This window comes from Oryctolagus cuniculus, chromosome 9, assembly GCF_964237555.1.
Source record: "Oryctolagus cuniculus chromosome 9, mOryCun1.1, whole genome shotgun sequence".
NCBI classification, from domain to species: Eukaryota; Metazoa; Chordata; class Mammalia; order Lagomorpha; family Leporidae; genus Oryctolagus; species Oryctolagus cuniculus.
The window spans coordinates 110739916-110757098 of NC_091440.1; the positions used below are offsets into that span (position 1 = coordinate 110739916).

Sequence of the window (17183 nt, forward strand, 5' to 3'; positions counted from 1 at the left end):
GTTTCCAGGATCCTATTTAATAACAGTTATTGGTACCTGCTTTGGACACAGGACACTATGACAGGCAGATGGAGGACATCTGTCTCACACACCAAAGCACTCAGCAGTGTGCTTTGCCAGTGTGTGACTTCCAGAAAAATTCAAGTTCATCATGGAAAATGGAGCCACAAACAACTATTGCTTCACTCACCTCCATTTCTCTGGTTCCCAGACCAATAGCTGGATTGATAAGACCCTTACGGACAGGAGCTGTATTTTACTCCTCTTTTTATCCATTGCAGAGACCAGAGCCTGGCACACAAGCAGTAAAGGGAAGAAAGGAATTTGGGGTGCATGAGATATTGGAAATGGGTAGAACTAGACAGAGCCATAGAAGGAATGGGAGCAATGGCACCCAGGCACCCCTTTGGACTTGGACCTGAAGAGCCCCTGGTATTCTTAGCCTCTAAAAATGATGCTCAAGAGACAAACTTTGGCTTAAGCAGATGTTGATGAGAAACAACATGGAAGGTAGGGCTCAGCCAGCTCTCCAAATCCACTTAGTACCTAACACTGTTCTTCCTCTACAGCGGCCCCAGTCGCTTCTTTTAGCTCCTGGCTGGTCCCTTGTTGAAACCCCTTGTTTTGTAGCGCTGAATAGAAGTCAACTCCTTCAGAGACCGAGTGGGGCGGCTGATTGGGGTACTGGTGGTAGCTGGGCAAGGGCCCTCCCGGGTGGGCTGCACGTGACAGCTGCTGAAGGAAACACTGGTGGTGGTGCGGTAGGCACCCTGGGTTTTCTTTGAAGCTCTTACTGTGCCGGCACTTGAACTCCAGCACCATCCTGGTGTAGGTGTTGAAGGTGGTGACAGCTGATGCCATGCAGCAGGTGAAGGAGACCCAGGCCATGCTAGGGACAAATGAAGAAAAAAATTGGACAGTAAGAAACAAGCCATGATCGCCTCCTGTGGTGGGCTAGGCTGAGCCTCGAAGCAATTTAGGGATGATCTGCGTGTTCTGCCTTCTCCCACGTTTCAGGTAAGCTGTGAGCAAGAGCACTTAATTGGGTCCATCTTTGGGCATTTCTCAATGTTCTGAAAGACAACTGATGTAGAACTAAAACCAGACACGGAGAATTAAATGGGTTTGTTTCCACTGAATTGGTAACTTGTCAGCATCGCGCTATTTTATACCTGGTGTGCCTATTGTGTGTGTGTCTGTGTGTGTGAGTGTATTTCCTAAGCTACAGTTACTTCTGTAAAAATCTCTAAGATTCTACAGGCCTACAGCTCAGCCATATGCAGGGGACATAGCCTAATGCACTCCCTCCCTCTTTATCCCTTTTCCTCCCTTCCTCTATCATCCCAATACCTACTGCCAAAAATTTCCCTTTGGTTCCTCAGATGGCCAGTCAGAACCATTCCTCTCTTGCATCTTCCGTTGTTTTGAACTTAGCAAGTCTTAGGTTCCCCAGACTGGAGCCTCTGAGAGTCACTGAGCAAAGTATTTACTACAAATGGGCGGTATTTTGCTTGCACAAATGGAATTTGCTTATTATGAGAACAATGTGGTTCTTGGCTTAAGGAAGTTCATGATGGATAGAAGAGAAACTGGAGATTAAGAGAAACTGGGTGGATTCAAGAAAGGAAAACAGACACGAGGGAACTATATCAAACACATTCCTGCAAACTTGGAAAGTAAAAGCCCTAAATTGCCCCATGATTCTGGGAAGATTAGGAAACAGGAAATTTCGTGAGGTTAGGGAGGGATTCCATGAGGCCAAGTGATGGTCAAAGCCAGGCTACATGTGGGGACTGTGTGTTCCTATTTGTTAAACAAAGTAGATGCAGGCTGGGATGCTTCTGAGCCCTACAGTTTTAATGCCAAGAATGGCTTGAAGATGGACAAAGGTGAGACACGGTGGGCCTGGAAAAAGAAACTAATGTGATTGTTGGTAGAGTAGGCTAAAGACTCTTGAATCAATTAACATTCTATACCATGGAGGAAGGAGGAAGGGGCTAGGATCTCATAACGGCCATATTGAGGCTTTCATCCTGCCCAGCACTGTGTTTTTTCAGGGCTGTTACTGTCTGCAGGATTCACACCAGATAGCTAATGCAAGTCCAAACTGGCAGCTTTGCGGTGCGTGCTCCCCAAGGGAGAAAGTAGGAAGCTTTTAAATAAAGGAATTTTTTAGCTTGAGTGCTTGTTTTGTCATGCTTGTTGATCCTCTCTAAGAGAAATCTGTAATGACTGACCTCTTTGTTTTGACGGGTTAGAGAATGACTATGGTCTGGGAGTTTTATTTTTGTCAGTTTGGTAGAACAAGAATGGAGATAGGAGCAAGAAGTTGCTCTTGGCTTCAGGGAGTTTATAATGGATAGCTGAGAATTCAGCTTATGATCAATTCAATGGCATTGACAGAACTCAGTACAAATCTCAAAGCTAATTCTCCATTCTCTGCCCTCCAATACCTTGAATCATAAAAAAGGACAGAATACCATTTCCATAAACAGTACAAAATCAGACTCATTGTTCACAGACAATTGCCACAGCTGGCAAGCAGAAACACTGGACAAAACAGCCTCATGAAACCAACCAGAGGAATCTTCTCTGTACCTCTGAGCATGCAGGAAAGGGAACTCCGTGTCCCAGAGATCCAAGCCTGGGTCTGGTTGATAGGCTTCTGGGATGAAGAAAAGACAGGAGGACATAGGAGCAAGCATCTAGCTGAGGCTAGGAGATCTAATGAAGGGCGGCTGGGGCGGGGGCTGAAGAGGTTTGGGAAATGAATGAGAAACACTTACTAGAAGGCCCAGCCATAATTCCAAGTATGTGGTCTCCAGTCTTCTGGACCCAGGTTGGCAGTTGCTTGGAAGACTTGTGAGTACATCATATGGGCTACCATCCCTAGAAGGCCTACAGAGGGAAGAGGCAAGTAGAGCCCTTAGAGAAAGGCTCCCACCACCATCTCCTGTGAGCCTGATTTTAGAGTGAGGGCCTCAGTTTTACTCAGCCTGTGTTGGGGCACCCATTCTTCTTCCACCACCGCATTTCCTGGGAGATTGAGCTACCATGGCAGCTTCTCCTTGAATGCACATCTCTACAGTAGCTTACCCCAGACTTGAGGCTGAGAGCTGTGGGACAGCATTTAAGTCAATGCTGCACCCAGAACTGGGGCTCCCTTTGACTTCTTCCTATCCTTTCGTCTTCCTCTTACATACTCCTCTCACTTCATCCAGCAGAGGCAGGCTTGAAAAGCTGTGTATGTAACACAACTGGAAAATGAACCAAATGGCAGATTTTACGTACTGAGAAAGCCTGCCAATAAAGGAACTCTGAGGCGAGTCACTATAGCCCGGAATGATCCAATATACAGTTTCACTTGTAATTTCAGTTGAAACTAAAGATGTCTGTAATGCATCTCCTACTGCCAGCTTCGTACCACTTTGGGCTTTTCCTTCCTCTCTTCCAGGATGCATGGAGACTCAAGCCCTCCAGCCAGTGCTTCAGAGATGGCTGGGCAGCCACTCACCTGACAAAACAGACGAAATGGCAGCAAAGGCGCTCAGCTTGAGCCCACGGCCAGGGTTCCCAGTGAGGAGCAAGTCTGTTAGTAGCAAGAGGAAGCTGATGAATTGAAGTCCGATGTAGGTGATCTGGGCTCCCAGTGATAACCAGAGGATCTCTGTAAGAAACGGGAGAAAGAAGGCTACCTCACCTTGACGAGAAATACTGGACAAATGTGAGCATAGGAGTCCCACAGAAACCAAGAGCCCGATAGTGTCCGCCAAGGGGAGAGTGGACGGGGTGGTGATGGGCTGTAGACATGGCTAGGGAGGTCTGAGCAGAAACTGCTGAGGTTCCACAAATCCTTCAGGGACGTAACTGCTAAGTCACCTCTTTGTCTCTCTTGTTCCCTATTTCACTTGGGGACAATCATGTTGACTCTCTTCTCCTTCCCTTTATTTTACAGGAAAAGAAAAGTCTAAGCTGCTTCCATGGTTACTTGGCAACAAGAGAGGTTGGAGGGGTTGGTGATTCTTGATGTGAACTTTACTTCTCCCTGCACTCCTGTGTTGCGTGCATGAAAGCCGGCTGGAGGATGAATGGGTGTCCCCACCATGGGACTCAGAAGAAGAGAAGAGCAGGAGCTCACAGCGCAGGTAAGATCCAGAGAGGCCCCACTCAGTGGTAAATGAACAAACACATACTTGCCATGAGCCCCAGGGGGAGGTGGGGGAGGAAGGGCTTCTCCATCAACCGCTTCCCTCCAAATCGGAGAGCGGAGTGACATGGGCCTTGCAACGCGGCAAATTCCAGTAGTCCTTTCTCACCTCTCTCGGTTGGTGGTGTGAGTTCAAGGAAACTTCGGCACCTCTCCCCTGAAACATACAAGGTACAACTTTGTGGAGGTGCTGCCTTGGGTGGGTGGAACCAAAGCCTTCCTCAACCCCCATCCAGGGCAGTCTCCAGAAAAACACCTCCTGCCTACAGAGCAGGTGGGTAATAAATGTCTCTTTCTGGAAGCAGGGAGGAACATATGGATGGCTGACAGGCACAGGCTATAGTCATCCAAGATCAATTTCTCCTCCATTTCTGATTATGAAGATGTTTCCTGGCGAGCGCCTCCATGGGTGAATGTCTGTATTGCTCATGTTTGAAAGGGCTCACCACACCAAATGGTAGCAAAGTGTTTCCAGGATTGGAGTGGAGCAGGCTTAGGTGGCTCAATAAAGAATATAAATGCAAGTGCACGTACGTTTTAATTCCCTGTCCATCTCTTTGTTTCCCTCAGTGTAAATCAGAAGTAGCAGATCTCAAATTGCACATGACTCTTGATTAGGAAAAATTCACCACCAGGTGCTCTCTTCCCAGGCCACAGGGTGGCCTTTGCTCTGAGCAGGCAGACGGTGTCCCCAGCCCCATCTGCCCGCCTGAGGACTGCATCTCGATAACACACATGGACTCGGTGCCTGCGCGCTGGATCCCACCGGGTGGCAAGGGACCTGGGAGGGTTAGTCATCAGCTTTCCCAAGGGTGCCCCCTCAGTTACCCTCTAGGGGACTCCAGACTTTTAAGATTTTAAAAATTCTAACAATAATTTTTAAAATGAGAAGGTCCTTTTTGGAGGTGAGGGGGAGGAAGAGACTTTAAAAGATGATCTCCGGCGATCCTTTCTGCTACCAACTGAGAAAACCAAGGCCCATAAAAATGAAGTTACCTACAGAAGGTCACAGAGCTGGAGCCTCCCCTACAATACTCCTCCCTTTCTGTTTTGTTTTAGACAGCAATTCTAGCTTACGAGGACAGAAATTCTCGTAATGTGAAAGGTCTGGAAGCAACGCCCAAGGTTAATGCTATTACAAACGTGCTATTTTTAAACCAGCGAGGCTACTAAAGAGAGAGGAGGTGAACAACAGGACTTTTGACCTTATTAAAAGGGAAAACCCAAGGAGAAGGGACTCACTCAGGTGCTAGGTTGGGGGCTCTATACTCCCACTGCTGCCTCAGCCTTAAACGGTCTTAACTGATTGGCTTGCCTGCAAAGGAAGATCCCTTGTCCCCCCTAAAAAATACCGGGCAGCTGGGGAGATGGGGCTACCTGGTTCTTCCATGATTTCCTCACAGGATAGCCACATGCCACTGCGGAAGGTAAGGAAGGTGAACCGGTCATCCCCAGCCTCCCAGCTGTATTGCACCACCTCCTGGGATGATGCGTTGGGGATGCCGCCATCCACGGGCACCGGCACGTCAAAGCACTCGGTTGCCAGACCTTTCCCGCACACGGGCTTGGGCACCTTCTGTGTGCCCACAAACCAGTAGCTGCTGAGCAGGGATGTTGTGGAGAGGCTGAGTGATAGCAGGCTGAGGACGGCAGATAGGCGTGTCCGTTGGCCAGAGGAGCCCTGCGGGAGTTCCATCTGTAACACAGACACAAGGGGAGGGGAGGGGAGATGAGTGCCCGAAGACAGAGCCTCCTCAGACACACGTGGGCCCCTTCCCGTGGCTCCCCCAGCCTGAGCCATATCCCCCCACACCCACAGGCACAGTCAGCCTCTGAGAGCTTCCCAGGCACTCCGCTCTGGGAGTGGCCTGGAGCCGGCCCCATCAGATGATCTGCACCTTGTAGGGTTTCTACAGAAAAGGAGCAGTGATGTGCATAGATCTGATAATGGCAGGGACTGGACTCTGGCCAAGATATACAGCAAGACACAGAAGTAGGGGGAAACAGATCCACCAGATAGGACAAATTATGAGAATACTTTAAAAAGTTCACGGAAATGGAATGAAAACACGAGTTTATTTTGGTGCAAAAAAATTGAAATGCATGCCTATGAGGGGGTCTTCAAAAAGTTCATGAGAAAACTATGCAAGAGTTTCAAACTTTTTTTTTTTGCACTATTGATTTGTTTGCTTATTTATTTAAGATAGAGAGCCAAAGAGAGCCAGATATCTCTCTCTCTCTCTCTCGGAGTTCCTATAAATATATCTATCTTGCACATTAGCAAGAAGCTAGAATCTGAAGCAGAGCTGGGACTTGAGGCCAGGCACTGTGAAGTGAAATGTGGACACCCCAGGTGGTGTCCTAATGACTGTGCCAGGTGCCCACCCGACACGTGCCTTCTCATTCCGTTTTCCACAAACCTTTTGAAGTCCGCTCTTAGAATGAGGCATGCAAAGTCAGAACTGGATATGTATCTGAGTCTTCTAGTGCTGCCTTAAGAGCTGAAAATCGTGTGTATGGGGCCCCCAGCTGGCAAACCCTAGGAGGATGTGCCTGTGTACCTTTGTGGAAGAGCTACATCTTCCACTGGAAGTCGGCTTTGGAAGGACTTTGAGGCTTGGTTGTTGTCTCCTCGGTGGTGGTGTCTTCCCACTTATTTGTGCTTACATCCTAGCCCCCCCCCCCCTTCTAAGACTTACAAGTGCCATCAGGCAAATGTGTCATTTTTTTTTTTCATTTTTGTCTTCTCCACAGTGGCTGGCACAGTGTTTTGCACACTGGACACTCAATACTAAACTGATTATTAAACTCAGGATGGTCTGAAGGAGCATCAGATAACAATAAGCTCAGTGTGCGTATGCCACTGAGGCTGTTATAGAGAGAGCTTAGAAAAAGAGTTGGGAGTGCTCCAAATGCTCTTTGTGGTTGCTGTTTTTGGCTTTGTTTTCATTGAAAATCAGTAGCACTAACTTGCTGAGGTCTGTGTTACTGTAACAAAGTGAGTTGCTGCATGAACTCTTCTCTGCCTCAGAGGAGGAAAAATGTTCGGCAGTGCTCATGCCCTGGGGAGCACATGGAAGCTACAAGACATGGAGGATTAAGGGGGCAGTGAACCAGCTGGCATGCAGGGCCACTGAAACCCCTGGAGATGGGGTGGGCACGTGCTTGGTGCAGTGGTGAAGAACTACTTGGCACGTCTGCCTCCACTTCCAGTTCCAATACCCGTTTCCTACTAATGGACATCCAGGGAAATAGCAGGTGATGGCTCAAGTACTTGGGCCCCTGCCATCCACATGGGAGACTTGGATGGAGTTCCAGACGCCCAGCCTTGACCTGGCCTATCCCTATCTGCCGTGGCCACTGGGGGAGTGAACCAGTGGAAAGGAGATCCCTCTGTCTGTATCTGTATCTCTGGAGAGGAGATGGCACTTTTAAGCTCGAAGGGAGGTGAGATCTGGGCCATCTTCCATCAACTGCCACTGACACTGCAGACTCTCGGATGGGAGGTGGCTGCCTGGTTGTGACCACAGAGACACAGGGAGGTCCCCAGAGTCGAGCTCTCAAGGCAGCAACTGTGCCTGACTCAGAGTGGGGACACATAGTGTGGCCACAGAAAGAACCCCTGTTTTCTTTATAACTTCAGCCTAAGAGAAGAGGAAGATCATCTATGGATCAGCTTGCTCGGTGGTGGCCTGGAGCAATTGAATTTGATTTGAATTAATAAAGCAATCTGATAGGCCTCACACTCGGTGTTTGGGAGCAGGTTGTGCTGTTGGGCGCATACTTCCTGCCCAGAGAAGCCCACGCTTAGATGATGACAGATGCTTCTTAAATTGTCTAGAGATTTCTGGGGGATCCCTCGTATCAGAATTAATCAGCCCTAAATCTGCTTAGCTTAAGAGATGTGAATAAAACCATTGCTAAGTGGACAGGCTTGTAAATCTGCCTCTGTCATTACCCTCAGCTTAGCAGCTTTTACATTTAACAGAGAATATTATCATAGAGATATAAGTTTGTGCTTCATAATGTACAGGGACTCAGTTCATTCAACAGACAAAATATGTATTACTTGTGGCGATCAGAAATACATAAGGTTCACATATATATATACATACATATGTATATGTCAACAGACAAAACATTCAATAAAATAGCTTTTGTTATACAACTACTAATTTGATTTTTTAAAAAGTACTCAAAAAATTAAATCAACCAAGAATTGTCAGTCAGTCCTTGCAAGGCTTGGACTGACCTTGGCTAAGGATGAAAAAAACCCACAGCACCTGGGAGAAGGAAAGATCTTATATTGCTTGATATGGAGTTATGAATTGCCCTGTCTTCCAAAAAGAGTATGCTTTTCATGTTTTATTTATGAAAATAATATTTATTATAGTCATAATATATTCTTGTATCCATTGTACAAATAGGAAACGGACTTCCAGGTAATGCATACTCACTAATCATTCTGTATAACAGCTGAATTAAGGATTTAGGCAATCCTGAATGTCCTGATAGGGTTCATTGTAAGAAACAATTTTCAATTTTCTTTGGTTTGGAAATCAGTTTACTATCACATCTCATCAAACTGGAACTCTGTTCACAATCTCAGGTTACACACAGTTAGAAGTTATCCTCTTGGTTATTCAGAATAAGCAATAATGAAGCTCACACCAAAGTACATCCCACTTTGTGGCACCACCATGACACCTCCCTGAAGGAAGAGGAGACTTGAGAAATAATGGAAGATGGAACAGAGCACAAACTGAAGCTCACAGAAGCACTTTATAGAATGAGTGTCCACGCAGGACAGGCATAAAGGAACCCATACTCAAGAATCACCATCTTGGTAACTGATGATAATCTCACTCAAAACCCTGTCAAGAATTATCTTAAACTCCTAGAGTATCATGCCCATTATTACATATTTCATTCCTTTCCCCAAAATGTGCCCTTTCTCTCTAGGATCCACGTAGCTCTTGAGTCGGAAGAACAAATCTCATTTTGCGATGGTTTCCTTAAAGATCCTGAAGAATTAGCAGTCATCAGAAAAGCTTCATCTTTGCATAGGTGACACACGCCATGCAAAGGTGACTCTTGCCTCTCTAGAAAAAAAACCAAGTGGCTTCTCCAACACCCAAGGGGCTTAGATCACCAGGGAGTACATAGGTGTCAATATATCCGGAATCCTTCCATTAACATATTTTAACAGAAAAATTCAGCATCAGCAAAGGTTAGTAAGGACAACAAACGGGTGGGATAGGCACACCTCTTAAAAGAACCACATGCAAAATAGCTGTGGGAAGTATCTGCTAAGCAAGAAGAAGAAGAGGTTGGTTACCTTGGCCATGGTCAGCGTCTTGCGGTTTGTCTGGAGGGACCAAAGGATGCCATCTATGCTCCCAGTCCCTTTGGTTAAATGTGGCGAGAATGAAAGCTGCCTGCCCACCTCCCCCCTCTCCTTCCCAGCCCTCCCCTTCTATCTCATATATTTTAGATTGCCTCATGATTAAATGCTGCCTTGCAGGAGACATGGGCATTTAATAATTGACAATGCAATCACAGGCCAGCTGTTCTGGGAGATTACACAAGAGAGCTTGCCAATGGGGATCTGGAATTAAGCACGAAGAAATAGGGACCTGCCTTTGCAGAGGGACATGTCTTTCAAAAGTTATCTGGTGGTTTAGTTTCTACCTAACTGCCATTCCTTAGGTAACTGGTGGGAATGCATTGGGCTTGGTTTTGTGGGCAGACATGGAAATTATTATGGGGTCACCAATTCTTTAAAAGTGCTGTTGAATAGGGTTTTACATCCCTTTTGAAGGCACTCTGTTCTCTGCAATGTCCTCAGGAACACAGTGATAAGAAACAACTTCCTTGGGCCATGGGTGGTCTCTGACTTCTGGCTAGTGTTGTTAGGATTATGGAAAGTGCCACGCTCCACACCAGATGCTGAAGGCGAGAGAGCGGTGGAATGCTGGGGATGGGCATGAGGACATGGATGGAGTAGGGTTGGAGATAAATACCAGCCAGGGTCAGTACTGCTATGGCCGTATACCATTTCTTTTCCAACTGTTAGGCAAGGAAAGAATATTTTTTACTTTAAAAAGTAATCCTGCAAGTCAACGAGTTGATTAGCATCTTGCCACCAGTTAGAAGAACAAGTTGTTCTTTCTGTCTTCAAAATTGCACACAGCCATTGGAGGACAAGTTTGGGAGGCATTCTGCAAGTGCTTGGGATTCCCTAAACACTCTGTGGACTTCATCTGCCACACCTTGGTCGAAGCTTTTCCTTCTGTCTCCAGTGCCTTGCATTCCTCCTACCTGGGGAATTGCTTGCCTCATCAAGACTGGAATGAAATGTCACTCATTCTTTGAGGATGTTTCAATTTTTCCGAGACAGATAGTTCCTTCCTCTTTGTCCTTGTCACTCTGCTCTCAACACTTTCTAAATTCCATTCTGATTATTTGTCATAACTGTGAATTCCCCCAAAGGCCCCTCCTTCATTTTAAAGTGACACTCTCAAATAGGACCAAGCATCAGAAAGATCTCTGGAATGTGGGGGACTATGCCATTTCTTGAACCCCACCCTGAGATTCCACAGTAGTCCTGGGGTGAGTCCCAGGAATTGGTCATTTTAAAAAGCTCTTAATATCCATCCAGGAAATTAATGGAAAATGACACCTGTTTGACTGATTGGGGTTTAGTTTTAATGCAACCCTCTAAATCCTGCTCTGCCTTTTCCCATCTCTCCCAGGTAAGCCACGAAGTCATGTTTCTCCCTTACTGTATTTGTGCAGTTAGTTTAAGGGATCAAAATCAGGTTCCCTTTAACTTCAATGTTTGTCCATGTCTGTCCAAGTGAGTCTCTTTGGATCCTGCTTTTGTCACCCAATATAGTCTCAGATTGATGTGAACGAGCTAAGTGGATAACATGGACGGATGTCCAGGCACGTTTTCTGTCTCACCCAAACGACCCTTTATCCGGTCTGACAGAACAAGCAGGAATTCTGTGATCACTTTTACAGTTGAATTGGCTCTGGGCTTCCTGGCTCCACAGAGCCAGGACAACGCTGGGTGGTGCTATCCCCTCACACTTCTTTCCTCTTCCTGCTTCCTTCCACATCAGGGAGATGTGGGTGGAGGTGGCCCCTCCTCCCTGTAGGACTGCTCTTTTTCCTCCTCGGGCCTGCTCCCTGCACACCCGTGCAGGAGCCCATGTGTCAGCCTGATGGAATTCACCGCTCACAGTGAACTCTGGGGGCATCCAGCCACTCCCTGGGGCACGTCTTGTAGGATTGCTTCCTGTAGCACATTTTTGTGTGGCCAGTTCCACTTTGCAGTGACTCCAGAGATCCTCAAATACTTCCCATGGGAAATCCAACAGCACACTATCAGAAAATACGGGCAGCCAAGGCTTCCTGATGAGCTTTCCTCACATTTTTCTGTCCTGAATGGTGTCCTCATTCCCTCTCCACCCCAGACCCCTGAACACTCCTTTTTCCTCCTCTGCACTTACACCCTTCAAATACTTGCAGACACTTCTCATATCCCGCTTGAGTCACTGGTTTGGCAGCCTTGTGTCTTTGGTTTTTATTGCCTCTGCTCATAAACCGCACCCCTTGTGCCTTAATAGCCTGAAGTTTGCCTTCTCCAGGGAAAAGGGGATAGGAGGGTGGAGTCATTCATGTGTTGCACGAGGAAGCCCAGAGGTAGATTTAGAGTGAGTGGGAGGAAACCCCAGCTTTGTGGCTGCCCGCTTGGTTGGGCCCCTTCCAAGACCCTGCTACCTAATTTCTACTTGTAATTTTATTTTTCTTAAAAAAAAAAAAAGATTTGATTTTAGGACTCCACAAAGCCTGGATCCTCCCAAGGAAGCGGTGTGTGTTTTGTGTGCGTGCTGGCCCGGCTGTTACACACGACTAGTCTTGTGCTACCCCCTCTCCAAGGACTCTGTGCCACAATGTCCAATTTCCTCTTTGTGACAAAACATGGGTTTCTCTGCCTGGCCGCAAAAATCGGAGCCCAGCATCCCACTCACTTCCTTTCATTGTAATTTGGGCATGTTAATATTTTTTTTCTTCCCTTTCCTCTCTCAGAAAAAGTAATTGCTAGTCAATGCAACATAAATATAATTAGGCTAGGCTCCGAAGCTCATGACTCAGTACAGACACAAAGATTCCACATCTCAACACAGTATTTAACTTTTGTGTGTTCCCATTTCAGGGTGCCTTCCACAAGGATATGTATGCACCTCACCATTTGTGACATCACAAAACCTAGAGGTGGGACTGAGCTGATTTACTGAGGTTCTCAGTCACTATTCCTGGGGGTGTTTGAAAAAAACTCCACATTTATTAGGTAGTTGCAAGGTGAAACAATGGTCTTGGGCACCAGCTGTCCTTTGTAAATGGGATTCAGTGCATTGCTTTGTGAGTCCGCTGTGGATTAGAGGGGATCCCAATGATCGAATGATCAGTAATGCTGAGCGTCAGCAGGTTGTGCACAACATCATTCCTTCAGTGCCACAGCCTGGGGGTAAGGATCCCAGTGTTTGGTTGAGTTTGTTTATTATTTGAAAGGCAGAGTTACAGAGAGGCAGAGAGAGAGAGAGAGAGAGAGAGAGAGAGAGAGAGATTCTTCCATCTGCTGGTTCATGCCCCAGATGGCCGCAACAGCAGGAACTGGGCCAATCCGAAGCCAGGAGCCAGGAGCTTATTCTGAGTCTCCCACATGGGTGCAGGGGCCCAAGGACTTGGGCCATTCTCTACTGCTTTCCCAGGCCATAGCAGAGAGCTGGATCAGAAGTGGAGCAGCCGGGACTCGAACAGGCGCCCATAGGAGATGACGGACGGCACTGCAGGCAGTGGCTTTACTTGCTATACTTGCTATGCCACAGCACCAGCCCCAGATTTTTTTTTTTTTCTATATCATCCACACTGGCACTTCCTTTAAGTTTCATTGACCTTCCCTGGCGATGATGCCTCTGTTCACCCTGGAGACAGATTTCTGATCCATGTTTATCAACTCCTTTCTGTTACTAGAGGAAAGACCGGAGTCCAGTGTAACCGTTTTGACTGTCAGTGAGTTCTCTGCTCCTGTTCCAGCACGCACCTCTCTCATGGGAATCATCACACGGCTGGCTTGTGTATTAGGATGCTCATGTGACTTTAAGTTGCTGGATAGAGTAGCAGCTGTGTTTTACTCATGGTTGAGCCTCAGGACCTAGCACTGTTTTAATACTCACCAATGAATGAAAGAGGTTCGCAACACAAATAAGCCTCAGGGGTTCACTTAGGGAGCCTCCAGGTAAAGATGTGAATGAAGCAGTGTGTCCAAACAGCGACCAGATGATTCCTCCCGACTCACACTCACAAGAGCCGAGCGGCTACCAGTGTCCGTAGATCCAGACACACCCTACGCCTTTCTACGCAGATGCCCCGAGTTTCACTCGATTCCCTGCCAAGAGATTTCCTCCCACCTGTGGAAACATTCCTGCTTTTCAATGAGCAAATCCCAGAAAACAGCAATGATTTAATGAGCAAGCATTCTCTCTAGTTCACAGAGACCAGGGAACAAACAGAGCACTCAAAGGCCAGACTGGAAACTCTGTTTCGTCGTTTCGCTGGCTGGGTGATTCCCTACTCATCAGAGCCCCACTAGATGTGTCTGAAATGTCACTCCAGTGCCGATGCTGGAGTCCTTCACCGGTGGGTGAAGGCAAGCACACGGGAGGGAAGGGCAGAGTGTTTGCCACCAAAACACTCTTGCTGGGTGGCCAAAATGTCTACAACGGCCACAGGACACAGCTCTGAGATAATTAATTATTCTCAGCTGTAATCAGTGTCAAGGATCCACAGAACTCCAAATGCTCAGGGAAAACGACCCCAGTCTTTCTAAGGTGGGTGCGGGCGCTGGAACACTTGCACTCGCGTCAGCCCGGGGCCTCTCGCGCGCCTTTCCCTTTCCGCTGCTGCTGCATTGTTGGAGCGCTTCTGCGAATGCAGTCACTTCCAGGAGGGGAAGCCGTCCGTCGTCCAGGCCCCAGCAGCTGCAGTGAATCACCGGGCCCGCCATATTCGCACATCCTGTGGGGCAATCGCTCACGCCGGGAACGACACCCTCGGGGCTCGGGCTTGCGGGCTCTCGGGGACCGCGGGGCGGGGGAGGGGGGCAGGGTGCGGCCGCCGGCGGGCGTGGTCTGGTCTTCCCATCCCCATTTCCGTGAGCTCCCCCCTCATAGTCCTTTCCCTGCTCGCGCCCTCGCCGCGCTCTCGCGTTGCCTGCGCCCCGCCCTGTCCTGGCGGTGAGTAACCGCCCTCCCCACCCTCGGTTTACTACGGGCCCTGGTTGCCTAGCAGCGGGAGCGCGTTGCTAGGGCGCCGCGCAGGGGCGTGGTTTACATTGTGCGTCAGGCCCCGCCCTAGCGGCGGCTGCGCTCTGGACCTCGGAGCGGGTGTGGCGGGGCGGCGGCGCGTCTGCTCCCGTGGGCCTCCTCGTGTCCGCTGAGAACCGGGACCCGAGGCCTTCTCAGGGGGGGAGGGCGGCGCGCGGGAGCAGGCCGGCGGTTGCTGTGGAATCCAAGGCATGCCCTTCCTCTCCTCCGGCTCCTCTCACGAAGGAAGGGCGCGCCGCTGCCTCCTTTGTGGGGCTGCAGGCCCCCGGGGCCCTCAGCGCCTCTGAATTGTGGTCACTTCTCTACCCACGACCCCCCCAGGGGTTAAATGTGCCCTCAGGAGTCAATGAGGGAAAGGGTTGTGGTCCTAATGGGAGCCAGACTTTACACACAGCTCCGGAAGGAGAGACGCCGGCTCCACTCCACTCCACAGGGGACAGTTCAGGTCCGGGGCCTTCGACCTGCCCCAGGCCGCAAACCTAGCAATGCCGGGCGGGCGTCAGCACTCAAAACTCTCCCAAGGCTGTGCACCTGACCCCGTCCCAGCCTGCCGCCCAGCACGGGCAAGGCCCCGTCATCTTTAACAAAAGTCACAGGTTACAGGCCAGGCCACAGAAGGGATTATGTGTACCTGTACTTTATACTTTTCAGGTGCCTGTCAACAAACAGACTCTCCCATATTCCCTGCTTCACTCAGAACACCGATGGTAAAAACAATAAAATGGACTCTAGGCCACCACTGGCTTTTTCTGTAGCAGCACATCCACTTCTGAGGGCAGCCTTAATTATGGTCTGTGTACTTCTGGCGGGGTCTGGGGGGTGCTGCTCTGCAGAGCCCACCCTTGTTGCCCGAAGTGCCTCTTGCTCTGGTCCTGCCTGGCCTGGCTGCTCTAACTCCCCACTGCGCCACGGCACGCAGCCTGGCACCTCTCCTTCCTGTCTGTGTGTTTGGGTTTCCTGGCTTCCCTGAATTGTAAGCTTCATTTATGCTCTCCTGAGAAGGGCAGGAGCTTTGAGAACGAACACCGTTAAGTAGCTCTCCGAGGCGGAAGCTGGCAGCACCCTGTGTAAAGGGAGGCTGGTCCTTTCTGAATGTGGGCCCAACACAAGCTCAAGCCGAGCCATCTCTGCTGGCCGTGAGCCTCCTCGAGTGTCCTGAAGGATCTCTGGGTCCCGAGGTTGTACAGTCCTCTCTAAGTTATAGAGCTGAGCTGGCTTCCAAGTAGGACCTCCCCATTCTCTGGCACAGAGCTCAGTGTTTGCCCTTTCAGTTCCCTAGGCTGATCCCCATCTCCGTCCTTGTCCTAGCACTGAATTTTGGCCACTGGAACCAGACAGATGGAAGGCAAAAAGAAGAACTGTAGGGTTTTCAGCAGCCTTAGGAAGGAAGAGAAAAAGGAAGAAGAAATAGAAATTTTAATGGGAGACAAAAGAGCAATAGGCCAAGGTATGGGCATGCCAGACTTATCAATTAAAAATCGGGCTCGAGTAACAAATTTTCATTCCATTTTGCGTAATCCTGTTGTGTGGTCCCAAGTGCCCTGCTGTGGGCCTGTGAAATATATGATAGTGAAGGATTAGTATCACCTGTATCACACATAAGAGATCTCAGAATCTGTACCTACCTCCTGGGTGAGATAAACATTTTGAGTTAGTTGAGAGGGACTGGTCATCCACTGTTGATCTGAGGCAAACAAGGTTCTGTTGCGTTCTTGCTGGATCTTGATCAGCTGGGTAGTGAGTGCTGATGTAAGGATGAGCCAAGTCCCCTCTTGCCAGCAGAGGGATGTGGTGGTGTGGGTGGTGGGCTGGAGAGGATGGAAAGGATGTCCCTCAGGCAGGACACCTGCTTAGGTGTGGCTGGGTGACCCAGGGGCCCACTCTGTGATGTCACAATGGCAGGCAAGGATCTCCCTGCTATGGCCCCGCCTCCTCTCTCACCTCCACGCCCACCCTGGGCATGCTGGGTATCCATCTAAGGTCTGGTATCTTCCCAGGCCCTCCAACTCAGTGCTTCTCTTGCTGTGTGTGAGAATTGCTTGGGGAGTTAAGTGTGAATTCTGAGGGTCTGGGGTAGCTGCTGCTTGCTGCAGACCAGGCTACAGTGAGTTGTAAGGTTCTGGACCAGTACTATGAGAGGGAAACTCAGTGTTGGCCACATTTGTAGTTTATAGTCTTCTAGTAGCCGCATTTTACCAAGTAGCCCTCACACACACGCTGCAGTATGATGACATCTGACACAACGGTATGCCTAAAGTAGCATGTAGCCCTCCCCAAGCAGAGCTGGGTTCCATGGAAATACACATGACACTACTTCCATTTTAAAATTCACACTCAAGAATTAAAGAGGGCTGGGCACTTGGCACAGTGATTAAGCCACCACGTGGGATGCCCACCTTCCATATTGGAGTGCCTGGGTTCAAGTCCTAGCTGTGCTGTCCAACTAGCACCCTGCTAATGTGTACCCTGGAGCCAGCAGGTGTTGGCTCAAGTAGTTAGGTTCCTGCCATCCACATGGGGGACCTGAGTGAACCAGTAGAAGGGATCTCACTGTCTCTGTCTCTATCTCTGTCTCTCTCCTT

General features: G+C 48.9%; 1 protein-coding gene across 4 annotated transcripts; it reads right to left on the bottom strand.

Annotated features, from left to right (window-relative positions):
• Positions 1-471: 471 nt before the first annotated feature.
• On the bottom strand, positions 472-16483 carry GSG1 (germ cell associated 1). 4 transcript variants are annotated; one of them, XM_051850794.2, is made up of 6 exons: positions 16227-16483; positions 5585-5903; positions 4317-4364; positions 3515-3667; positions 2787-2898; positions 472-889 (listed from the first exon to the last, which is right to left on the bottom strand). In XM_051850794.2, the coding sequence occupies exons 1-6, from the start codon at positions 16272-16274 to the stop codon at positions 547-549; spliced, it is 1023 nt and encodes a 340-aa protein (XP_051706754.2). In that variant the 5' UTR covers positions 16275-16483; the 3' UTR covers positions 472-546. The 4 variants fall into 4 exon arrangements, with proteins under 4 accessions (XP_051706754.2, XP_002712690.3, XP_069904561.1 ...); XM_002712644.5 differs by having other exon boundaries at positions 4194-4364; positions 16227-16480; XM_070048460.1 differs by lacking the exon at positions 16227-16483 and adding an exon at positions 9546-9569 and having other exon boundaries at positions 4194-4364.
• Positions 16484-17183: the final 700 nt, after the last annotated feature.

Bases quoted from the DNA above. Each gene is read 5' to 3' on its own strand.
- GSG1 (XM_002712644.5), bottom strand. From the start codon at position 16,274: ATGACCAGTCCCTCTCAACTAACTCAAAATGTTTATCTCACCCAGGAG. The intron at 4,365-5,584 runs GTAGCCCCATCT...TGTATGTTTCAG, and splicing joins GGAAATCATGGAAGAACCAG to GGGAGAGGTGCCGAAGTTTC. The intron at 3,668-4,193 runs GTATGTGTTTGT...CGTTTCTTACAG, and splicing joins CCCCCTGGGGCTCATGGCAA to AGATCCTCTGGTTATCACTG.